At 43.9% G+C, this 25,528-nt stretch overlaps 1 protein-coding gene, 1 long non-coding RNA gene and 1 pseudogene across 5 annotated transcripts in view; 1 reads left to right on the plus strand and 2 right to left on the minus strand.

Annotated features, from left to right (window-relative positions):
- LOC109867422 (proline-rich protein 5-like) overlaps positions 1-4,028 on the minus strand; it is a 61,359-nt pseudogene extending 57,331 nt beyond the window's left edge. The window contains exon 1 of the transcript XR_002251804.2: positions 3,768-4,028. The product of XR_002251804.2 is annotated as a proline-rich protein 5-like (transcript). The remainder of the gene's footprint in view (positions 1-3,767) is intronic.
- Positions 4,029-7,488: 3,460 nt separating this feature from the next.
- On the plus strand, positions 7,489-8,577 carry LOC116356285 (uncharacterized). The gene is made up of 2 exons (XR_004204789.1): positions 7,489-7,956; positions 8,188-8,577. It is a non-coding gene; the product is annotated as an uncharacterized LOC116356285 (long non-coding RNA).
- A 1,437-nt stretch (positions 8,578-10,014) lies between these two features.
- Positions 10,015-25,528, minus strand: part of LOC109867113 (serine/threonine-protein kinase WNK1) — a 68,142-nt gene continuing 52,628 nt past the window's right edge. Inside the window, exons 10-26 of one of the 3 annotated variants that reach the window (XM_020456035.2) lie at positions 25,338-25,489; positions 25,118-25,195; positions 24,740-24,775; positions 24,180-24,317; positions 20,683-20,762; positions 19,871-20,030; positions 18,030-18,146; positions 17,722-17,847; positions 17,588-17,639; positions 17,343-17,486; positions 16,069-17,081; positions 15,840-15,914; positions 15,004-15,641; positions 14,334-14,521; positions 14,066-14,161; positions 13,684-13,892; positions 10,015-13,500 (exon numbers count right to left, since the gene is read on the minus strand). In XM_020456035.2, the coding sequence (XP_020311624.1) occupies positions 13,147-13,500; positions 13,684-13,892; positions 14,066-14,161; positions 14,334-14,521; positions 15,004-15,641; positions 15,840-15,914; positions 16,069-17,081; positions 17,343-17,486; positions 17,588-17,639; positions 17,722-17,847; positions 18,030-18,146; positions 19,871-20,030; positions 20,683-20,762; positions 24,180-24,317; positions 24,740-24,775; positions 25,118-25,195; positions 25,338-25,489 (3,656 nt within the window). In that variant the 3' untranslated portion in view covers positions 10,015-13,146. Of the gene's footprint in view, positions 13,501-13,683; positions 13,893-14,065; positions 14,162-14,333; positions 14,522-15,003; positions 15,642-15,839; positions 15,915-16,068; positions 17,115-17,342; positions 17,487-17,587; positions 17,640-17,721; positions 17,848-18,029; positions 18,147-19,870; positions 20,031-20,682; positions 20,763-24,179; positions 24,318-24,739; positions 24,776-25,117; positions 25,196-25,337; positions 25,490-25,528 lie in introns of all 3 variants that reach the window. The other 2 variants (XM_020456034.2, XM_020456036.2) reach the window with 2 other exon arrangements.

A 25,528-nucleotide genomic window follows, 5' to 3' on the forward strand; every position in this document is an offset into this window, starting at 1 on the left:
ATGACAATTACAGGCCTCATCTTTTTAAGTAGGAGAACTTGCACAATTGGTGGCTGACTAAATACTTTTTTGCCCCACTGTATATCTCACTGGTCGTCCCCAAAGCCAACACCTTCTTCAGCAGCCTTTCCTTACAGTTCTCTGTTGCCAATGACTGGAACGAATTGCAAAAATCGCTGAAGCTGGAGACTTATATTTCCCTCACTAACTTTAAACATCAGCTATCTGAGCAGCTAACCGATCGCTGCAGCTGTACATAGCCCATCTGTAAATAGCCCACCCAATCTACCTACCTCATCCCCATGTTGTTTTTTATTTACTTTACTGCTCTTTTGCACACCAGTATTTCTACTTGCACATCATCATCTGCTCATCTTTCACTCCAGTGTTAATCTGCTAAACTGTAATTACTTCGCTACTATGGCCTATTTATTGCCTACCTCCTCACGCCATTTGCACACACTGTATATAGGCTCTCTCTTTTTTCTATTGTGTTATTGACTGTATGCTTGTTTATTCCTGTCACGTCCTGACCTTTAATAAAGGTGAAAAAATAAATCAAAATCAGCTAGACAAAGGAGCTGATCATAGACTACTGGAAATGAAGGGCAGAGCATGCCCCCATTCACATCAACGGGGCTGCAGTGGAGTGGGTCGAGAGCTCCTGTGTCCAGGTCACCTCATAATCCCCAGTTTACTATTGGCTCATTCATCCCCCTCCTCTCCCCTGTAACTATTCCCCAGGTCGTTGCTGTAAATGAGAACGTGTTCTCAACTTACCTGGTAAAATAACGGATAAATAAAATAAATAAAAAACACTAACAGTCGTGAAGATTGCACGACAATGTCTCTTCCCCCTCAGGAGGCTAAAAAGATTTAGATCCTCAAAATGTTCTACCGCAGCACCATTGAGAGAATCGTGACTGGCTGCATCACCGCTTGGTACGGCAACTGCTTGGCTGGCTCTATGCACACTCACTGGACTCACACACTCACACATATCACACACACATATTGACACCACACACACACACACTCACACACACACACACACATATTGACACCACACACACACTCACACATATCACACACACACACATATATTGACACCACACACACACTCATCACACACATATTGACACCACACACACTCACTCACACATATCACACACATATTGACACCACACACACACTCACACATAGACACACTTTAACACTCTTCACATACGCTACTGCTACTGTGTTTATTATCTATCCTGATTGCCTAATCACTTTTACCCCTACCTACATGTACATATTGCTGCAATTACCTCAACTACCTCACACCCCTGCACATTGATTCGATATCGGTGCTCCTTATATATAGTCGTGTTATTGTTACTTTGTTGTGTTCATATTTCCTTTTTTATTTTTGTGAATTTTTCTCACTTTTTAACTCTGGATTGTTAGGAAAGGGCTCGTAAGTAAGTATTTCTGAGTCCAGGTTGCAATAATAGGGCGCCAACAGCTGGTCATTGGGAAAAATACAATCTAGGCACACGGTTAATTAAACTAAGAGTAGGCTATCAATAAAGAGTTGTCTTGAATATAAAACAGGTAATACAGTGGATGTATCTGAGACTAGAGATGAATTACAGATGAATTTCCCTCTTTTAAACAAGTCTAATGCTCCACAATAACCAAGCTTCAATGTCTACTCTCTACGAAGGATATTGGGACATAGGGCTGTTACAATTTGTAATGCTGGTGTCATAAGGTTTCTTAAAAAAACACAGTAATTTAGTAATGATTGTGCTAATTCTGATAGTCACTAGCTTCTTTACACTAATTGTATGGGTTGAGAGTTTGTTGATCTCTTTCCACCTTACTTTGTAGAGAGTGCCGACAAACTGTGAAGCAGAAAGAAACTTAGAAGAAAACTAGAAATATTGAAAGTTGATAACTGAACTTAAACGTAGGAAAAAGTTGTAAAATATACACTGAGTATACAAAACATTAAGAACACCTGCTCTTTCCATGACATAGACTGACCAGGTGAAAGCTATGATCCCTTAAATCTGTGTAGATGAAGGGGAGGAGCCAGATTAAAGAAGGATTTTTAAGCCTTGAGACGATTGAGACATGGATTGTGTATGTGTGCCATTCAGATGGTGACTGGGCAAGACAAAAAATGTAAGTGCCTTTGAACAGGGTATGGTAGTATGTGCCAGGCGCACCAGTTTGAGTCAAGAACTGCAACACTGCTAGGTTTTTCACACTCAACAGTGTGTATTAAGAATGGTCCACCACCAAAAGGACATCCAGCCAACTTGACACATTGAAGCATTGAAGTCAACGTATGCCAGCATCCCTGTGGAATGCTTTCGACACCTTGTAGAGTCCAATTAAAGCTGTCCTGAGGCAAAAAGGAGAGTGCAACTCAATATTAGGAAGATGCGTGAAATATTTGGTATTCTAGTGTATTTTCAACTAAAGAAGAATCAAGTGCTCAGCTAATCAAGTGCTCAGTGTGCTAAACCAGAAGGGAATTGGGATGTATTTTCCATTGATGTTTGTGAACAGAGGATCCTAACTGGTTTTGCATGGTTTTGTACCCCCCCCCCCCCCCCCCCCTTGATTCTACATCACCAGCACCACCTGCCATCTTCTACAATCTACTTTGCTATCTAAAGAGGCTTGTCGTCAATAGCTTCTACAATCATCATCATCGTCGCCTCTTCTTTGACTGGTACATTGTGGTAGGAACTGAACCGAGACAATTGAGGGCACTGACTTACCCAGTTTATTATTTTATTTTTGATGAACTTATTGGATAAAACTGTATTGTTATGAATGAATGGTCATTGCAGTTGTGATACTCTGGTGTTGTGTATTGATCTTGAACATTAAAAAAGATAATGAAAAAACAAATGTTTTCAATTATAGATAAACTTCAATTTAAAATGCATACCCCTGTGTCCTTGCAGTATTCTTCCTTCAGTAGATATTGAATGTTATCCTTTGCCTTACTAGATAACATTGCTTTAGAAACCAGTCTCATTTCCAACCTAAATAGACTGTATGCACATCATGCATAGTAACTCTAAAGTAGTTCCTGGTGTGTTACAATTGAATAGGAACCTACAACCCAATTAAAAAAAAAATCTAATTAATTCAACTCACAAAACATATACGCCCTTTTTGCATATGCTTATTGTGACTGGAGATTACAGTGTGTGGATGACTTCTAAGAAATAGTAATAATAACAGGCCGAGAGAATCCACACACACACTCCCTTCGGTCTGTCTGCCCCGCAAACCACGCCAGTCTGGGTGTTCTGCTTTTGTTCTTGCGGAGCGGCTGAGGTTCCTTCCCTTCCATAATCCACAGATCGATATTTTTCATTTGCAAACGAAGGCATTAACTTCATTCATTTATGAGAACCCCTTAGGCTACATAATCATATCCTTGCTCTATACATATGTGTTATACAATTGTTGATGCGCAGGCTACAGGCTTGCCTACACAAAGGAAATGTATCCCCATAGAACACGATGTCCATGTCATAGGGAGGGACGTAGCCTAGATTACACGTGAAGTAGGCAATTTGAACATGTGCGCTACGTAATATGCAAACAAACAAACCCATGTAAACAATGCGAATGTAGGCCATTTTACCGTGCTCAATCAACAGACACACATACCTTTAAAAAATCGACCATAAATATCCTACCCATACAGTAAAGTTCACTGACTGTACACACACATCCATCGCACACTTACTCACCGTTCCTTCTCCTGATCGTGTTGCTTATAATAGAATGAGGTGGATATAGCATTGATCAACTGTATAGCCTATCTGCAATAAAACCCATAGTCTATATCATTGTTGATTTTTCAGTCTGCACTGACCAAACAGGCATTTTGGTGCAGTTGTGCGATGCGCCAGCGACCTATCCTGCGGGAGTCATTCCAGGAGCATGCATGCTCGCCCCCGTGTTGTTTTGACGAGGTGCAATCCACTGTACCAGACGCCGGGCGTGTTTTGCGTCTGTGAGCGTGTACGCGCGTATTTGTGTCTGGTGTTGTAGGGTGGATGAGATAAACGTTCTCATTCAAGCACGGCGAGTTTAGACCGATATGTTTATATTTAAAGGTCCAATGCAGCCGTATTCATCTCAATATCAAATCATTTCTGGGTAACAATAAAGTGCCTTACTGTGATTGTGTTCAATTAAAATGATCAGAAATAAACAAAAATAACTTAGCAAATACAATATATCAAGCAATAATTTTGCTATGACTGTCTGGGAGTGGTCTGAGAGAGGGACCTAATTGGAGGAGCCTAATGGGAGGGATACATAAACTGAAAACTAGCTGTTATTGGCAGAGAGAAGGGCAAAGTCTCTTTGTTATCGGTTTATTAACTTATTTGGCCCAAAACCCAACCCAGCCGATCAAGCTGACATATCGGGTGGTCTTTTCAAACAGCTCTTACACTAAATATGCATTATCAGATTTTTAATTGTGGAAATATATATATAAAACACAGGAAAAATGTATTTTTTGACTGCATTTCCCCTTCAATTTTAAGCACAATTCTATAATTTATTGTTAAACTACACACTTTGTTATCTCATAGCTTACGTACAGTGCAAGACCCCCTTAGATTTGTGTGTATTTGGTATATGTTGTGTAAATTCTTAGATATTAATTGTTTGATATTACAGCACTGTCGGAGATAGACACACAAGCATTTCAAATTCTTATTTTCAATGACGGCCTAGGAACAGTGGGTTAACTGCCTGTTCAGGGGCAGAACGACAGATTTTGTACCTTGTCAGCTCGGGGATTTGAACTTGCAACCTTTCGGTCCAATGCTCTAACCACTATGCTACCCTGCCGCAATAACATCTGCTAATCACGTGTATGTGACCAATAATATTTGATTTGAATTGACTTTTTCCACATTTTGTACCGATACAGCCTTATTTTAAAATGGATTAAATAAAAACGTTTCCTCAGCAATCTACACAAAATAGCCCAATATGACAAAGCGACAAAAGGTTTTAGAAATGTTAACAAATGTATAAAAAGTCAAAAAACATAAATACCTTATTTACATAAGTATTCAGACCCTTTGCTATGAGACTCGAAATTGAGCTCAGATGAATCCTGTTTCCAATGATCATCCTTGAGATGTTTTAACAACTTGATTGGATTCCACCTGTGGTAATTTCAATTGATTGGACATGATTTGGAAAGGCACACATATGTCTATACAATGTCTCACAGTTGACAGTGCATGTCAGAGCAAAAACCAAGCCCTGAGGTCGAAGGAATTGTCCGTAGAGCTACGAGACAGGTTTGTGTCGAGGCACAGATCTGGGGAAGGGTTCCAAAACATTTCTTCAGCATTGAAGGTTCCAAAAAACACAGTGGCGTCCATCATTCTTAAAAGGAAGAAGTTTGGAACCACCAAGACTCTTCCTAGAGTTAGCCACCTGGCCAAACTGAGCAATCGAGGGAGAAGAGCCTTGGTCAGGGAGTTCTTCTGACAGAGCTTCAGAGTTCTTCTGTGGAGATTGGAGAATCTTCCAGAATGACACCCATCTCTGCAGCACTCAACCAATCAGGCCTTTACGGTGGAGTGGCCAGATGGAAGCCATTCCTCAGTAAAAGGCATATGACAGCCCAATTGAAGTTTGCCAAAAGGCCCCTAAAGACTCTCAGACCAGGAGAAACAAGATTCTCTGGTCTGTTGAAACCAAGATCGAACTCTTTGGTCTGAATGCCAAGCATCACATCTGGTGGAAACCTGGCACCATCCCTACGGAGAAGCATGGTGGTGGCAGCAGCATACTGTTGGGATGTTTTTCAGTGGCAGGGACTGGGAGACTAGTCAGACTAGACTAGACTTGAACCCGATCAAACAACTCTGAAGAGACCTTAAGATAGCTGTGCAGCGACTCTCCCCATCCAACCTGACAGATTTTGAGAGGATCTGCAGAGAAGAATGGGAGAAACTCCCCAAATGCATGTGTGCCAAGCTTTTACCCAAGAAGACTCAAGGTTGTAATCACTGACAAAGGTGCTTCAACAAAGTACTGAGTAAAGGGTCTGAATACTTATGTAAATGTGATATTTAAAAAAATGTTTATGTACATTTGCAAAAATGTTTTTTCTTTGTCATTATGGGGTATTGTGTGTAAATTGATGAGGGGGAAAACGATTTAATCCATTTTAGAATATGGCGTAACGTAACAAATGTGGAAAAAGTCAAGGGTTCTGAATACTTTCCAAATGCACTTCAATGTTCGGAGAGCTGACTAGTTTGGAATTAGACTACTAACATAATTTTGTCTAGTTGGAATGTGTAACTTACACAGTTACAGGCAATAGTGTTGAGAGAGTGATTATTTAAAATATTAAAGTAAGTAAATGAACCAAAGAGAAAGTGGCGAACCGGGACTAAAATAAACGTATTTGTGCACACTATAGGACCATGGAATGGCTATTTTATAGGCCTACTATTACTATTAGGATAATTAGCCTAGCATAAATTATAGTACTAGCCTAGGCTACTACTTTATTTCTACAGTGAGGGTACTTTGTAAATTTAAGTAAAATAAGATTTTTTTCTGCAGAGTCATGATTGGTGTTTAGGATGTTCAGGTGACAATGTTTAACAATGTTTGTGAACAAAATGATTATAACAGTGTAGAACAGAACTGAACAGTCAGATCCAGTGAGTTCTTTGGTTTTACAGTAGTGGCATTAGAGAGGGCAGCAGGGGCCGGGTGTTTGAACTGTTAAACTTGAACATTATCATCACATGCACTCACATTCTCTATCTCTCTCTCTCTCCTTCTCTCTCTCTCTTTCACACACACACAGACACACAGCTCAGGCCAAAGAGGCACTGCAAGATTATAATTTTGAAATAAAGAGGCACTACACAATTTTCTTAATGAAATAGCTTTTGTGGGGCACTGGGCTACAAGGCTACATCTTTTGGACAGATGTAGCCTAGATGTGATGAGGAAATTAACATTTGGAATATTACCACTATCTCCCCATAAACGCTTGTCTAATGGAGTTTAGAAACATGTTGCTCTATATCCAGCATTGACCTCAATATCACCCAGTTTCAACACAGTGGGGGTGGGGTCTATACTCTCTGCCATCTTTCACATCATCATGACACGAACATCATGACATGATCGTGGCGAGCGTCAGTGCAGTCAGGGCACGTCCTGGCACAATTGAGGTAGAGAAACGGTGATTGCAAATATTTTTTCAAGGATATTATTTGTTTTTCACATATACGGCTATGGTATGTGATTGACGAAATGACATCTGGATTTATGATGCTGATTCATTTAGTTCATCACTGCGCAATAAATGCGCAAATCTAATATTCTTGAAAATACAAACCCACTGAACCCGCTTACGACCAATGAACAAAGCGAAGGGCGTGACCAGGGTAAATTTCGAGGAGATACGTCACTCAAACTACGAACCAGGGATAAGCAGGAAATGCAAATAATATTTGTAGCTAGAATTCACTCGTTAGCTAAAGTCAAAGGTAATTTACGGAACATTTATGAACTTTTCAACGTTTGTGTCGAGTAGTAAAGCTTCACCTCATAGCCAGCTCGTTTTCCATCGGCAAATTAATGCCAAAACATCTGCTAGCCAGTACACTATAGTTACTGTTAGCTAGCTAAACTAGATTAGTTTATTTGTCACAGATGTAATCGCAAGGTACGAGTACAGTGCAATTCTAATGATCCATGCTACAACAGTGCAGGTCAAAAAAGAGAAGGGAATGAGATAATAGAATTTAGGGTATGGAATGACCATAAGGGGAGCACGACCCACGAACCCCCACCACACAGCCGAGAGCTTGGGTGGCACCAACCCCAGTTCAGCCCCCCAAATCACAACCAGCACCAGGACATCAGACAGGGCAGGTGAGACTGGACTAGGTAATGAATTAAAGTGTTAACCCTGCTCCTGGAAAACTACTGGGTGTGCAGGCTTCTGTTCCTGACCAGCGCTAACAGATCTGATTCATTAACACCTTGATTACCTGAATCAGGTATTCTAGCAATGTAAAGGAGCTTCCATTTAATGAATTTGAGGAACATTGTTAATGGTACACTATTTTCTAGATTGTTATTAATTCCATTCTCCTGTCACAGGTGAGCCCTTCAGTCCATACAGACAAGGACAGTTCATGAAGAAACACAAGGTCTACACATGAGAAAGAGCTGTTTCACTGTCACCTAAAATCCATTTGAACAACAAATCATTTTAATTTTGGTATTTTAATTCATATGTTCAGTATATAGGAATCTCTTGTTGCTGCTAAATGCAAATACATATTTGCATGTGCATCTACTAGTAACCCTCTGTTCTGATTTGATATGTTTTGATCACATATCTGAATTCTAAGATTTCTAAGGTGCTTCTACACCTGCATTGCTTGCTGTTTGGGGTTTTAGGCTGGGTTTCTGTACAGCACTTTGAGATATCAGCTGATGTACGAAGGGCTATATAAATAAATTTGATTACATTCCTTCTCAATGTTACATACAGGTTCAGTACCCTGGCCACACACCAACCTCATTGGCAGAAATAATTGACGGTCTGTGCTGTTTAAGATGAGGGAAGATTAGATATTTTTTTAATGAGCATGGCTGTATTTCTATTACAGCATATTGGATGACTCATTCATATTCCATTCAACCAGTTCAATGTAACAGCAATAGGGTTAGGCTACTACATGATACTCAAATTTTCCCAATACCCATGAGGTTGCTACAACCTAGCCTATGAATGAAAGTTTACAACGTAGGTGCACACAGGTCGAGATACATTTTTGAGCTGACACATGGACAGACAGGGACACATTCAATATACCCTTGCACACTCTTACCTGCGTCTAGCTGATAGTGTAATCATTAGTCCAACAGTTGCAAATGAGTTTCTATTGGACAAATGCAGGTATGTTTATCCCATTTTTGTTCCCGTTTAAGAAAAGTTTTTCAGCAGAATGAATATACCGCTATGTGTAAACACAGTCCACTTTCATAGCAGCCACATTGCGTTTATGCTCTGTCCCTTCGCTTGTGGACTTCAATGCATAACACATCGGCTGTATGTGAAAAACAGTCTTTACATGCCAAACCATATAACCGCTACACACAGCCCACGTCGTTGTCACCATATTAGCTAAAGTAACGTCATAGTCAACACGACTAATAGACCGCATTAATAAACCCGCTACAGTCATGTAACGTTAGAGTACAGTCAATAAGCAGTTTAGCGTTTACACCAGTGGTCCTCAGTGGCAATAAATTAGTAAAACCAAAAGCTTACCTAAGCTAGCTAAATTAGTATCCGTCTGTTTGAGCAGGGTGTTTGTGTAGGCTAAACTAGCTAGCTGCATTTTCTAGCTAAAAGAAACTGAAATAAAAAACATCTCAATTTCTCCTCTTTTGGAAGATATTTTGTTCAAAACTGTTCAACTATTGTCTCTCTCTGTCAACTACTTCCCACATTTTATGCAGTGCTAGCTAGCTGTAGCAGTATTCATTCTCTGATCCTTTGATTAGGTGGACGTGTCAGTTAATGCTGCAAGATAGTTTGGAGGACATCTCTGTAAGTTGTCATAATTACTGCATAAGTCTATGGAAGTGGGTGAGAACCATGAGCCTCCTAGGTTTTGTATTGAAGTCAATGTACCCAGAAGGAGCTAGCTGTTCTCCAGCTACATCATGGTGCTACCCTACAAAGTGCTGTTGAGGCTACTGTAGACCATTGCAAAATGGTGTTTTAATCAAATATTTGGGGACATGTGATTATATTTAGTATAGTCTTATCCAAGGATAACTTTTTAAACATAAAAAATTAAATCACTGAGGATGGTCTTCCCCTTCCTCCTCTGAGGAGCCTTCACTGGCAGAAATAAGCATAAAAAAGCATACACTAGGTCTACTTGGTGCATGTATAAGACGACACACTCATAATGATCAGTTCTATTTTTATTTATCTTTTTTACATTTTGTACAATGTGAAAAAACATACACAAAACCATAGAGTAGACTGGTCACAAGAGCCAGAGAGGACAGGAATCCAAGGGTACAACATTAAATAACTTAGTGATATGTCATTTTGTCAGGATAATCTTTTAACCACTTGAGGATAAATAACATATTTACTGTTAATAGGATGACTAGTAGCTTATGTGTGAGCATGTGCTGTACAGTGGGTTGTGTTGTAAGTAAGCCCAAGGTCTAAAACCAGTTAGCATGCAGAATTCAGGAAACACATATGGATACATTGACAACTAAAAGATGTGCCTGTGACAGCGGTGAATGGCAATTAAAGATCGGCACTTTGTGTGGACTCACTTACAGCAAGGCAAAGATTAACAAAAAAAAGCAGGATCTCGTTTTTCCAAATATCAAAAACACTGTTTTTCTAAAGTCAGTAACAACCATCCTCAGCATGCAAACAACTCCATTCCCCCTCGGTTCCTATAGAACTTCAAACATAGCATATTCTGCAATGCAGTAACTTAATATTCTGAGAAGTGAAAGTAGTTATTCAATCCAGGACTGGGTAGGTGAGAAGGGCACTGTAGTGAGGGGAATGGTACCATTCATGCGAGGTGACAAAGAAGCAAGAGAATGGTACCAATGAGGGAAAACAACAAGACAACGGTTTAGTTCTCCTTTTCTTAAAATAAGTGATGCTATGCAATACTGTACTGATTACATTCATTCAGAAAACCTACTAACAGACTAATCTTACCCAAATTTACCTTTGACAACCAATATAAGATACGCAGCTTACACACAAACACAAATGCCATTGGTGACGACAGAAAATAACTTGTCTTCATACAACCCTGTGTGCTCTGCATTCAATTAGACAGTCTTGTGTTGGTATACGACTGTCACCTGCCTCTTCTGACACTGACTTGTTAAGGTATGTAAAACTTCCTTAACCTCCCTCCACATGAGACATTTACCAATGTCGGTGGACATTTCTGATGGATGTCATTGGTTGGTAATAAAAACAGGTCTTTCAGTCACTGGACTTTAAGCCATCAGAACCGCAGGGCTAGGTGATTACGGTGGAATTTCTCTCAGTAGTGAGAATGCAAGGCACTAAAGAGTTCTGCAAGTTTTTACTGTTACTGTGTGGGGGTGGGTTACAGCAAGACATAGAGTACTCTATGATGAGCATTATGTGAAAGCATAATTTAATACAAAACATTTACTGTGTGTGTGTACAAACCCATATACGCACATATATATGTATGTATACGTATATATACACACATATATATATGTGTGTGTGTATATACATACGTATGCATGTATACACACACACACACACGTGTATATATGTCTATATATATGTATACATACACACATACACATATATATATATAGACATACATATAGACACACATAAGCATACATATATGTACATACATATATACATATATGCACAGTAAAACAAGATAAAATTACAGGGTGGTGTATGATAAGAGCAGAAGAAGCACATAACTACTCCCCTGTGTGACAGATTATAATACTAATAATAACCCTGCAATTGCACTTTTATATTCCTTTAACTACATGTTGTTTAACAACCTTTAATAATTACTGTGAAACATCAAAATCTGATCGCTGAACAGGTCGATAAAGAACATATTTTGTATTTTTATTTAAAATATACACATAAAACAAGCCACAGAAACCCCAGACAATTTGTCATGATTCTGAAAGATGACAACTGGAAATAAGGTTAAAGACATGTTTGTTGATATTGCTTAGAGGTCTGTGTGTGAACACCATGCACCGTTCACTCGCAAGATAACCCTATGCCTCAAGAATGTAATGCCTTTCTAACAGAACTGTACCAAGGACCATAGCCTTGCTTACCAGAGTCTGACTACAGTACACCAGGTGGTGAGGTGTGAGACAACTGACTGACACAGTAGCTAAGGTCGAAAACCAAATGATCACAGTAGCTGAAGCCAACAACTCAAACCACTGAGCCTAACCAGTCGCTAAGGCGTAAACCTAAAACACTCATGGATACAGTCACTTCAGGGTAAATCCAAAGCCTGGACAAGACAGGTGAAGTAGGTATTAATAAACTATCTACAGACAGGTCTGTTACTTAGCTCACACTAACATTAGGTGATGGTCTCTTAAGAAACTAACACACCCAGTCAGGCAGAATATCACATCAGACCAGCTCAGAGGGACAGATAATCAAATATAACCATAACTTAGGACAAGAAATATCTCTATATACAAAGACAATGTGTATGTGTTTGGGGGTTTAAGGCCACTCTTACACAGGGGGCTCACTCCTTTCCTCACATTGCCATTACTGCATCTTACTGTATAGTGATCAAATGAGTAACACTAGCCAAACACTATCCACTATAACCCTACCTAACCAACTTCCATTCACTATCTTTCTCTCATCCCACCTCCTTGCTTCTCTACATCTCTCACTCTCCTTTCATTATACAAACTTGTTACCCACAATTAATCAGTTTCTCATACCATTCAACGCCTCAATCTCAGCCAATGACAGTAGTGCTAGGAGGCGCATGTGTATGTGTTTGTGGGGGTTCTCTCCATCTGCTAACTCTGTCCTAGGTAAGCTTAAGGCCAGTTACAGTCAAGAAGTGATTAAGACTTCCCCCACCCTACCCTCCTGTTTAAGGGAATGATGAGATCACAATGGTGCTTTCAACAGATGTCTTTGGCCATTGCCAGTTGTGCCCTTGGGTCTATAACTTTCATTGGACAAACCCAAATGTCAATCACAGCCTGCTTCCACAGCCATTGGCAGAAAAGACTGGGCCCTGGTAAGGGTGAAGGTGTGATTGTGTGCTGTGGGTATGTATTGCACTCTCCCTCCAACTGACAGTCATCGCTCTCTGTCTGACAGGACTGAACCACAGCCTCCTCTCCTCCATTTTCACTTCATCCTCTTTATTTCACCTCACCAATTAGTGAAATAGAACGTCAGATAGTAGTTGTCCTCCTATGGCTCTCTTCCTCCCTGCCCTCAGTTCCTATCAGCCCAGCCTTACTAACCCAGGTCCAGGGCTGCAGACTGGGCTATGTGGGCCTCAGGTTGGGACCTCCAGGGTTGCTAACAGGTTTCTGGGTGGCTCCCATGTGGAAGGCCTGCTGAAGGGGGGCTGAGGCCACGGAAGGGGCCTGGTACTGGGCCAGGAGACCCACCTGACAGGGTCCTGCCCATTGGGGGGCGCTGTAGGGGGCTGTGCCATAGCCAAATCCCTGGGGAGGAGGGCCTAGAGAGCCCTGACGCTGGCAGAGTGGGTTGGAGGGGTTAGTGGTAATGGGGAGGTGGGCACCTGCCAGGGTGGTAGACGGGAGGGTAGGACACAGGTGGCCGGGGGCAGAAAACTTTCGGCTCATGTTTGCTTGTGGAGGGATATGTAGTGGGATCTGTAGTTAGGGAGGGGCCATAAGAGGGAAAGACAAGGGGAAGTTGCAGCTCAGTTTAGTTACATTAGCACATAACACGTTCAAAACTACAATTGAGAAAAAAGGGCAAAAATGATGTAAAATAGAGCCAAAAAACGATTTATTGAGATACACTTTTCTTTAGAATGAGAAGTGTGGTCTTACGTCATGTCCGGGTCCCTGGGCTGTTCCCTTGGGTCCTTTCTTGCCCTGGGAGAGGCTGATGGCGTCTCGGGCCCAGTTGTCAACAAGCTGGTGCAGGTCGTCTGTGAACGTGCCCTTTCGGTTCTGTGTTAGGGCCGGCGCTATGTTAGGGCCTGATGGCTGAGACTGGCTGGTGTTCACTCCACTGTCTGAACTGGTCCCACTCACTCCTGAAAGGAACACAGGGACGAGTTCAACCTGGGAAGCAAACTCATTTCTCAATCAAGTTTGGCTTCTCTTCTGGAGAGTTATCTCTTGGTTTGAGGAATATTGCTTAGGTTTTCCTTTTTAAAACATGTAGAGATGGAGCATAGACAAAAGGAAAACAGCTCTGTGTGCTTACCCATGGTGGAAGTCTGGCTGTCTGAGAGCGCTGCAGTGGGGGGAGACGTCTGCTTAGGTGGGGACGCTGGGGGGATCTGGCCTGTGACTGGGGCTCCTAAACACACACACCAACCAGAGAGTTGAGAGGAGAGAAACGGATCACACTACATTTACACATCCTAATCTAGCGGCCTCTACCCTTTAATATCAACAAATTAGTTGTTGCTTGCAGTGGTGTAAATTTCCATTCAGCAGTGCACAGACAGACCAATCATAACTCTGGTTACCCGAGTGCTGGGGGCTGGCCTGGGCGCTGCTGCGGGCTGATTTGCTGGCCTTGGTCTTGGGTCTACGTCTGCCCCCAGCCATAGCGGGGGAGAGGACAGCTGAAGGAGGAGGTTTACCCAGCCTGGTGAACAGAGCATCTATTTCCTCCTTCTGCCGTGAGTGGAGGGTCTGGATCTCTATCATATGTCTGTGGAGGGGAGGAGAGGGCAGGGTTGTAACTAGTGCTGGCACAATTACTGTGTAACTGAAGGTTATGGATGAAGAGCGTCATAAAAATAAAATGACTCATAACTGTTTATTTTTTGTTGTTGTTGCAAGGAACAGCTGACTTAAGACAGGCATTCATGCAGTTGAGTCAGTGGACTCTTAACAATGTGATTAAACTTTGCTCCAACAACTTGCTTGTTTCAGCAAGGAGCAACAAACTGCATATTTATTTGCTATTCTAACGGTTATTACAGAGGCCTCGGTCATTTGGCTTGCCAATTATCGTCATCCAAAACTCCATGACCATCACATCCCTAATAATAACATAAAATCCAGTACAACAGTCACCCCTCTCATTTTATCCTTTACTTACGCAAGTGATCCCATTGAGATAAACAAATAAGAGAAATATAGCCCAAAACAGCAAACAGGTTAAATATTGGAGGAGTGAAGGTAACATACTTCTCTCGGAGGCAGCTGACTTCGCTCTGGAAGGCCTCGTCCTCAGGCCCCGAGTCGTCCTCGTTGTCGCTGGTCATGTAATGGTTAAATGAACCACTGTTCACGCCAGGGGCGGAGCTACGGAGGTCAGAGGTCGAAGAGGAAGGGCCGTTCTGATGGGAGGGGCTAGACCCCGGAGGTGCCGTGGGATTGACTGCGGCTGGCATCACTGAGAAACGGCCCACCTTCGAGACAGAATTAGGGCTGGGGCCAGTGCTGGCACTAGTAGACACCTGGAAGCGTCCGATGGTGGTGGGCTGTGTTGGAACAGAAGAGAGCGCATCTACAGAGTCTCCTCTCCGGACCCCTTTGGAAAGGAGGGAGGAGGAGCGGTGGAGGGTGTTTTCCGGGCTGGAGAGGGAGGAAGAGGAGGAAGAGGAAGAAGAGGATGAGGAGGATGGGGTGAGAGAGGAAGAGGAGGCGATGTTGGAGGGGTCAGGAGTGCTGCCGGTGCTAGCGTCTGCTGCAACGGAGACTTGGAAGCGTCCCAGTTCAACGACCCTTGTGGAGGGCAAGGCTGCCTCACTGCTCCCTGGGATGGTCTCTGGGCTCAGAGCTCTCCTTAGCTGGCCGTCCAGACTACCCACAGGCTGCTGGGACTAGACACACAAACAAGACATGTCAGTAACAAACAAACCAACTCACTCAGAAAGTACCACTCAAAATAACTCACCACTACTACCACAACTCATACCTAACAACAACAGTAAATAATCACCTATTCCACACACCTACAAAACTCACAACTTCACACAATTTACAACTTCTCAAAGGAACAAGTTGTGAAAATAACTAACCTGGTTTGGTCCTGGGAATGGAGGCAGTTGCTCGGAGGTAGGGGTGACTGCCTGCTCGGAGCCAACAGGATACACCTGACACAGACACACAGGAAGATGTCATTATCATCAGGGTGGGAGAAAAATCTCACCCAAGTTACAACTGAGGAAAGAGTAGAGGGGGAAAAGCGTTTAGTACAAATACTGTGTCTTCTCAGTCACTAGACAAAGACAGTTCCCTCCATTGTACCTGTGCACTGGTGGCTTGACCAGGCTTGGCTGGTGGTGTCTGTGCATGTCCCCCTGGTGTGAGGCCCTGTCCTGGGGTCGCGGTGGGGCCCTGGGCTCCCTGTCCCCCGGCGGTGAGAGACAGGTTGGAGGGGGGCACCGGGGCCGCCCCGGGGGGAGGGGAGATGGTCCCTGTGGAGGGGGAGGTGGTCTCAGTGTTGCCAGTGTCCGCAGAGGATGTGTCCTTAAAGAGGGAGCGCAGCTTCTTATCCAGGGCATGTATGTCATCTATACCAGGGACCTTGGACTGGGACTCTACCCCATCTGGGTCCCCTGGCTGGGACGGTTGGGAGGGCAGGGTAGAGGGTGGAAGTTGGATGGGTGCCATTGCAGACTGTGCCACAGGGACAGAGGCAGGGATAGGCTGGGACTGGGAGGAGGTGGGCTGAGTGACAGGTATGGACTCAGGGATAGGCTGAGAGGATGGAATAGGAACAAGGTCAGCTGCAGGGTGCTGCTCTGAGCTGGTCACAGTCCCAGAGTTACTGGGTGGAGCTCCAGAGACAGGGGGGAAAGGGGCAGAGCTGCTTCCCAGCTGGTGGGTTGCAGCTGGGGGGACAGGGGCCGGGGTGGCCTGGGGAGCAGCTGGAGGAGGGGATGTGATTTGGGCAGGGGTAGGCTGAGAGGGGGCAGTTTGGTAGTCAGGCTGGGGGTGTGGGGTGGGATCAGTGGTAGCAGATGCAGGGGCTGGAACTGGGGTTGGAGACACCCTCCCGGTTGCAACTTGGCATGTGGAGGGGGGAAGAGTGGAGGACCCAGAGGGGATGACTGAGACAGGAGGCAGGGTGGAGAAGCTAGTGTTGGTGGGGACTGTAGCCTCTGGGGGAGCCACGGTTTGGTGAGGGTGGGAGAGAGGGGAGGCTGGGCGCAGGGAGGAGGGGACTATGCTGGTGTCTGGCTCGGCTGGGTGGCCCATGGTGGCTCGTCTCTCCCCATGCGGCTGCCTCATCTCAGTTAAGGCCTGCTGGAGGTGGCCTGAGGGGGCAGACAGGGACAGGCCCAGACTCACTGGGGTTGAAGGGAGGAACACAGAGTCACTTACATACATTACTTGTTGTAAGTGTACAGGTTATCATCATGACTTCAAACATACTGGTATATGCATCAAGGAACATGTTTTAGAGTTCTCAAATATTCCAGAGATGGAAGAGGGGCACATGTTTGGAACACAGCATTCTAACATCCTATGAGAGTTCTAGTTGCACTCTATGGCCCACAGATTCCAGTCCCTCTCACCTTGAGGGGGTTCATCCCCAAACGAGGTGTTAGCAGATGGAGGGCCGAAGAATTGCTCCCTCAGACGGGACTCTGGGACAGGGCTGACAATGAACCTCCGGCCTGCAGAGTGGACTACCTGAGCTGCAACGCTGGGAGGAACACCTGAGGGGCAATGGGTTAGAGGTGAGGGGTCAAGGGGTGAGGAGGTGGAGCTCAGACAATCATCTTTCAGTAGAGATAGTAATGTGTAGGTGCAAGTTTACCAGGCAGATGAGTGGGCATGTCAGGCTGCTGTGAGGGGTCATCCACCACAATCTGTGGAGAGAAGGACAACACCATGTCAATTAAAGGCTGCCCAGGAGTTAGTGGGTGGGTACGTGTTGTTCGAGTATGTTACCTGTGTAAAGGGTGGTTGAGCGTAGCCTTCCTTCATGCCCTCTCTATCGTCCGCCATTTCGATGACTTCACGAACCTGCTCGATGAACGACTCACGTTCGCTCTCCAGGATAAATTCACTCAGCACCTTAGAAAAGGACAGATATTGAACTACAATACCCACAAATCGTGCCCATTTCAATCCAGAGATCTGTGGAGCTACCAAAATAAAATATCAAATTCCTTTACTTTTGACCACAGAGCCTTAGGGAATATTTGATGGAGATTCAATACAATCCAGATCGGTGCTTATGTGTTTACTATCATTACCATGATCTGTGCAATCTCCTCTGGGTTATCTCCGTCCAGGTCAAACTTAAAGGTCACCATCTTCCTGTTGTGAGTCTCCAGCTGGCACTCTGCCACCCGGTCTCCCATGTTGGAGATCTGAAACCGACACAAAGATTAGTTCATTCTTCCTGCCATCCAGGACCTCTATACTAGGCGGTGTCAAAAAATTGTCAGACTCCAGCCACATTTTACATGAGTCATTTAGCAGACGCTCTTATCCAGAGCGACTTACAGTAAGTAGGGAGTGCATATATTTTAATGGAACCCACAACCCTGGCGCTGCAAGCACCATGCTCTACAAACTGAGTTACATGGGACCAGCTTCCAGCCACCCAAGTCATCTCTCTGCTACTGCACGGCAAGAGGTACCAGAGCGCCAAGTCTAGGTCCAAAAAGGCTTCGTAACAGCTTTTTACACTGTTGCTACTCAATGTTTATTATCTATTCAGTCACTTTACCCCTACCTATGTACATATTACCTCAATTACCTCGACTAACCTGTACCCCCGCACATTGACTAGGTATCTGTACACCCTCGTTATTTTGCTACTTTAATTTATTTGTATTTTTTAATGGCATGGTTGGTTAAGGGCTTATAAGTAAGCATTTCATGGTAATGTCTACACCAGTTGTATTCGGGGGCATGTGAAAAATATAATTTTATTTGGTGTGTCAGATGACTGACACACAACATTTCAAATATTTTACTGAGTTAGTTCATATAAGGAAATCAGTCAATTTAAATAAATGCATTAGGCCCTAACCTATGGCTTTCACATGACAGAGAATACAGATATGCATCCTTTAGTAAACTTTTTTAAGTAGGGGAGTGAATCAGAAAACCAGTCAGTATCTGATGTGACCACCATTTGCCTCATGCAGCACAACATCTCCTTCGCTTAGAGTTGAGCAAGCTGTTGATTGTGGCCTGTGGAATGCTGTCCCACTCCTCTTCAATGGCTGTGCGAAGTCGCTGGATATTAGCGGGAACTGGGCCGTGCATTATCATGCTGAAACATGTGATGGCAGCAGATGAGTGGCATGACAATGGGTCTCGGGATCTCGTCACGGTATCTCTGTGCATTCAAATGGCCATCGATAAAATGCAACTGTACTCGTTGTCCGTAGCTTGTGCCTGTCCATACCATAACCCCCCACCACAGGGCACTCTGTTCACAGCGTTGACATCAGCACACCGCTCGCCCACACGACTCCATGCACATAGTGTGCGGTTGTGTGGCCGATTGGGTGTACTTGAGACATCTGTGGCATTGTGTTGTGTGACAAAACTGCACATTTTAGTGGCCTTTCATTGTCTCCAGCACAAGGTGCACCTGTGTAATGATCATGCTGTTTCATCAGCTTCTTAATATGCCACACCTGTCAGGTGGATGGATTATCTTGACAAAGGAGAAATGCTCACTAACCGAGATGTAAACAAATTTGTACACAACATTTGAGAGAAACAAGCTTTTGTGCGTATGGAACATTTCAGGGATCTTTTATTAATATTATATATTTTTTCAGTGTACAACTGGACATCTGTATAGACAGAGAGAGGATGAAAGGTCAACATTGGGTTGTAGAAATCCTGCAATTTTCCCAGAATTCACTGGTTTTCCTGGAATCCTGGTTGTAAGATTCCCAGTTGTCAGTAGGGCATAATAACAGAAATATTGGAATCCTCCAAACAGTATTTTGGGAAAACCTGGGTATGATGAGAAAGTTAATGGACATTTGGCCAACAAAGGGGGGCCGAGGAGATAGAGTTGCCATATGAGAGAATACAGACAGTGAGTTGAGGTGAAAGTGACTCTTACATTGAGGACGTTGAGCTTGGCCTTCGCGGTCTTATCATGCCGAGAGCGGCTGCGTACGGAACGCCGCTGGTGCCGCTTGATCATGGAGCGCCCCTCGTGTCTACCACCCGACGCCCCTTCATAGCCGTCACTCAGACCTGACGCTGCGTCTGACAGGCAACTGGGAGAGAGAGGTGTGGAGAGAGAGAGGGAGGTGTGGGGAGAGAGAGAGAGAGAGAGAGAGAGAGGTGTGGGAGAGAGAGAGAGAGAGAGAGAGAGGTGTGGGAGAGAGAGAGAGAGAGAGAGAGAGAGAGGTGTGGGAGAGAGAGAGAGAGAGAGAGAGAGAGAGAGAGAGAGAGAGAGAGAGAGAGGTGTGGGAGAGAGAGAGAGAGAGAGAGAGAGAGAGAGGTGTGGGAGAGAGAGAGAGAGAGAGAGGTGTGGGAGAGAGAGAGAGGTGTGGGAGAGAGAGAGAGAGAGAGAGAGAGAGAGGTGTGGGAGAGAGAGAGAGAGAGAGAGAGAGAGGTGTGGGAGAGAGAGAGAGAGAGAGAGAGAGAGGTGTGGGAGAGAGAGAGAGAGAGAGAGAGAGAGAGAGAGAGAGAGAGAGAGAGAGAGGTGGGGGAGAGAGAGAGAGAGGTGGGGGAGAGAGAGAGAGAGAGGTGGGGGAGAGAGAGGAGGGACAGAGACATTTAGCAATTACTAGGAGGACATCACAATGAACATATGGCCGTTCCATATAAATATGTATTTTTAATAAAACATATTGAGTAGCAGAAAAGGCGTTCTGGTATGAGCTAGGTCTTGGGCTGTTGTGGAGAGATGATGTGATGCTTTACCTCTCCACAGACTGAGGGACAAGTGTTGTCGGACCTGCTGCCTGCTCGGCTGGCGCCGGCTGGGATACACTCACAGAGGCCTGAAACATCATCACACACACACACACACAGTTCTTTAAAAGGAGCTTTCCAACCATGTCATGTCAGGCATGAAAGCAAGGGCTGGATCTGGCTTCACCTTAAGCACTAAAAGGTATGTGATCTGACCAAGGAATTTGCAGTGCTTTGAGCAAACACACTAAAATCAACTCAGTTTATTGTTTGTGTGCACAGATTTGCAGATGTTATTGCAGGTGCAGTGAAATGCTTGTGTTTCTGGCTCAAACAGTGCAGTAATACCTATCAATCATTTAGAAAAACACAATATACATATCCAGATGTTTTAATATATCACACCGAGCACTCTCATAGACCGGAATATAAATGTATATACATATAATGAACCGTTTGGACAGTATATAAATAGAAAAGGTATGTACAGCAGTAGTTATATAGGATTAGCCATGACTAGAATGCAGTATTTAACACTGGTCACCAACCGGTGTTGGTCAAATCACTAAACATTTCTGTAAAAAAAACAATAAAGCCTTGCGTTCCTATTTTTATTTGATTTGTTGCGCTGTTGGCAATAGGTGCACTTGATTCAGCAGCCCTAGTGTTCCCATTTTGAACCATTTCACAAGTTTTAAGGTAGTACTCCATCTAGCCGGCAGGCTCAGAGAACAAATCAAGTGCACCTACAGGCCTACCACTGGCCAATCAGATAGCTCAGATGTTATTTTACCTTTATTTAACTAGGCAAGTCAGTTAAGAACAAATTCTTATTTTCAATGACGGCCTAGGAACAGTGGGTTAACTGCCTGTTCAGGGGCAGAACGACAGATTTGTACCTTGTCAGCTCGGGGATTTGAACTTGCAACCTTCCGGTTACTAGCCCAACGCTCCTGCTGGGGAGGCAGGGTAGCTGTCTGCACAGTTTCCTCGAGCCATAGACTGTAAAAACAAATCTTGAACCTACAGCAAAGTTTATACTGTGAGATTTAAAAACTTGTTCAACACCGTTATAAGCAATAAAAGGTGCATTCTCCCTACTTCCACTCACACTACAACCAGGACTGCAGCTGCAATGAATTACTATAGCAATGTGTTCCCATACGCTTGCCTTATTATTAGCAGCTTCTATCTTTTTTAAACCTGTTGGTACTAGGGGGCAGTATTTTCATTTTTGGAAGGAAAAAAAACGTTCCCGTTTTAAACGGCAGGACAAGATGCTAGAACATGCATATAATTGACAGCTTTGGATAGAAAACACTCTAACGTTTCCAAAACTGTAAAGATATTGTCTGTGAGTATAACAGAACTGACGTTGCAGGCGAAAGCCTGAGAAAAATCCAATCCGGAAGTGCCCCAGGTTTTGAAAGCGCTGCGTTCCAATGAGTCCCCATTGAGCTGTGAATGTGTCATCAACGAGCTTACGCTTTCTATGTATTCCCCAAGGTGTCTACAGCATTGTGACGTAGTTTTACGCATTTATGTTGAAGAATAGCCGTAGGCGGCTACATTGTGTAAGTGGTAACATGGTGGCTCCGAGAGATTCTTGCGTAAAATACAGAGGTAGCCATTACTCCAATCGGTCCTACTGAAAAACGAATTATCCCGACGGATATATTATCGAATAGATATTAGAAAAACACCTTGAGGATTGATTATAAACAACATTTGCCATGTTTCTGTCGATATTATGGAGCTAATGTGGAATATTTTTCGCCGTTTTCGGGCGATTTCTCAGCCAAACGTGAAGAGCAAACGGAGCTATTTCGCCTACAAAAATAATATTTAGGGAAAAAATGAACTTTGGCTTTCTACCTGGGAGTCTCGTGAGTGAAAACATCCGAAGTTCATCAAAGGTAAACGATTTAATTTGATTGCTTTTCTGATTTGTGACAAGGTTGCCTGCTGCTAGCAAGGCATAATGCTATGCTAGGCTATCGATAAACTTACACAAATGCTTGTCTAGCTTTGGCTGTAAAGCATATTTTGAAAATCTGAGATGACCGGGTGATTAACAAAAGGCTAAGCTGTGTCTCAATATATTTCATTGGTGATTTTCATGAATAGGAATATTTTCTAGGGATATTTATGTCCGTTGCGTTATGCTAATTAGTTTCAGGCGATGATTACGCTCCCGCATGCGGGTTTGGGAGTCACAAAAGGTTATTAATATCCAGGAATATTTCAACTTTCTCTGGTCATAGCTGTAACAACATGAATTGGTGCATGAGGCAGAAATAATGCAGTGAGACTTGAGTTTTGCCATCAGCTGGAAGACCCTTTTCTCAGCTGAGGGAGAGAGAGCAGCTGTACAGTGAGTGAGGTGAGAGGCAGCCTCACTGCTGCACTTTCCCTCCCCTCAGGCTGACCATCACATGCAGGCCATCAGTCCAGTAAAATCAAAACCATTCTAAAATAAATGTATGCTGACTCATCTGTAATATTACCAGTGTGATCATATACCAAATGGTTTAAAATATCATTTCTAAAATATTCTGAGATGAACATTGGTAGGGCAATTCAAGCATAGCCAATATGCAGTGTTAATGTATTGGGCCTATAGCCTACTGCACAAACCTCATAATGCTCATTGGTTTACGTTTAAGTCGTGTTTAAAAAAAATCTGAGCGGTAGATATCGGCTTGCATTTTGACTCAAAGTGATCTTGACTAAGAAAATGTTGGTGAAACAGTGTAAACATTAAATGTGATGAGCGTTCAATGACTATGTACATAGGGCAGCAGTCTCTAAAGTGCAGGGTAGAGTACCGGGCGGTAACCGGGTAGAAACCGTGACTATGGTTCGGGGCAGGGTACTGGGCGGAGGCCGGCTAGTGGTGACTGTTTAACAGTCTGATGGCCTGGAGATATAAGCTGTTTCTCAGTCTCTCAATCCCAGCTTTGATGCACCTGTACTGTCTTCACCTTCTAGATGGTAGCGGGTAAACAGGAAGTACACGGTTTTACTTCTCATAGGACGCGTGTCTGTTTGTAGGCTCCTTAAACTACTAGCACGTCAAGCCTAACTACTAACACTAATCACACACGTTGCCCCTGTCCTGTGGGTACCTGCATCACAGAGACGTTTGTGGCCTGATAGAGGAAGTAGAGGTGCTCTGCATTGATTGGAGGAGACAGGATAGGAGGGCTTGGTTCATTGGCCCATGACTGACAGCCATGCAGGAAAAAGCAGCAGCATGCAAGAGAAACTCATGAAAGAAAGTGGATGAAAGAGTGGAGACCGACACAGAGCCGTTAGTCAAAAAGCAGAAAATAATTTTAAAAAGAAGGAAAGAATGACGAGTCTGTACATGCGTGATAAAACATTTACTAGATGGAATACATTCTGTGTCCTTGTTTGTAGATTGTCTGAGTGTTTTAGCGTTGGTATGAGGGTAAGCTGGGGTTGTTGTGCACTTGACCAATGTGTTGGTGTGGGTGTCTCACCTGTATTTGCCGGACTCCAGGCTGGAGAGGTGGTAGTACTGAGCTCTGAGGTGCATCGCTGCCCTCTGGCTGTGGCTGCTGGAGGTGCAGAGGAGGGATGGGCTGAGAGGGGGGCAATGTCACCTGCTGGGGGGGCACCTACAGGGGGTAGGGGGAGTGACAGAGATAAGAGATCTGCACAAATCAAATGGCCATATCTCAGACAAGACTCTCCATTATCTATTCCCCAACACACTGCTCTTCAAACACACGCACCGCACCATCCCTCCCCCAGAGGCCAAACTACCTCAGTTTCACACTGGCTCTCATCCAACATGCAACTCCCCCAGGCACTTACCTACTGAATCACATAGGATTACTATAAATCAGTCTCATATAGCCTCAGTACAGGTTTTATAGCATGGATTCTACAGTACACACACACACTACTAAAATTGCAGAAGGATAGCATATAAATAGCGTATGTATAACATATAAACAGTATATGTTAATTAAGAGAAAGGATGGGTGTGACAGTAGAGGGAAGAGGTGTGCGTTTGCAAGGGACAGTTTTTAAGTACCTGAGGGGGGAGTGGTGGGTGGTAGTAACCTCCATACTATAATAAGAAACAAAATACAACAAAGGGTAAGAGGGAGAGGAAAGAGAAGAGGTGAGCAGAAAAAAAGAGAGCGAGAAAGATGGAGGAAAATATAAGGAGAGAAAGCATAGGAAGAAAGAAAAACAGAACCAAAAGGAACACAGAAAGAAACAGAAAGAAACAGCAAGAAGTGAGATGGTCCACCAATGTTTTCAACAACATGCTAAGATTGGCCTTTTGGTAAGAGCCCACAGAAGCCTCTGATCCAGATCTATTCATAGTGATCGATGATCTAGGTGTGATCAGCTGAGGAACAGCAGTGTTGTGGTGGTGAAGTTGTATTGTGATGGTGACGTGTACCTGTTGTGGGGCCCCAGGGGCAGGCTGGGAGCTTGGAGCCCCAGGGGCAACAGTGGTATGCTGAGCAGCAGGAACCACCTGACAAACAGGACAGAGGGAGAAGCAGAGCGAATGAGATCTAAACTACATGGGACTTTATGATACATGCAGAGACAAGAGTTGGGTACTGTTACTGTGAGCACATATTAAATGCATTGTGTGTACCACATTAATGACTCACCGTGGTCTGCTGCGGCTGACGTGATGGGTCTGTTTGGACAGGAGGAGGGGCCTGTGGCTGAGGCTGCTGACTGGGAAGAGAGGTGTATGACATCACCGGCTGCGTCTCATGAAGGACGGAGGAACCCTGAGCACTATCTGTCATTTGATTGGCTGAAAGAGGGAGGGGTAGAGAATGGGGAGATGGTTTGT

This window comes from Oncorhynchus kisutch, linkage group LG22 (assembly GCF_002021735.2).
Source record: "Oncorhynchus kisutch isolate 150728-3 linkage group LG22, Okis_V2, whole genome shotgun sequence".
Taxonomy (NCBI): Eukaryota; Metazoa; Chordata; class Actinopteri; order Salmoniformes; family Salmonidae; genus Oncorhynchus; species Oncorhynchus kisutch.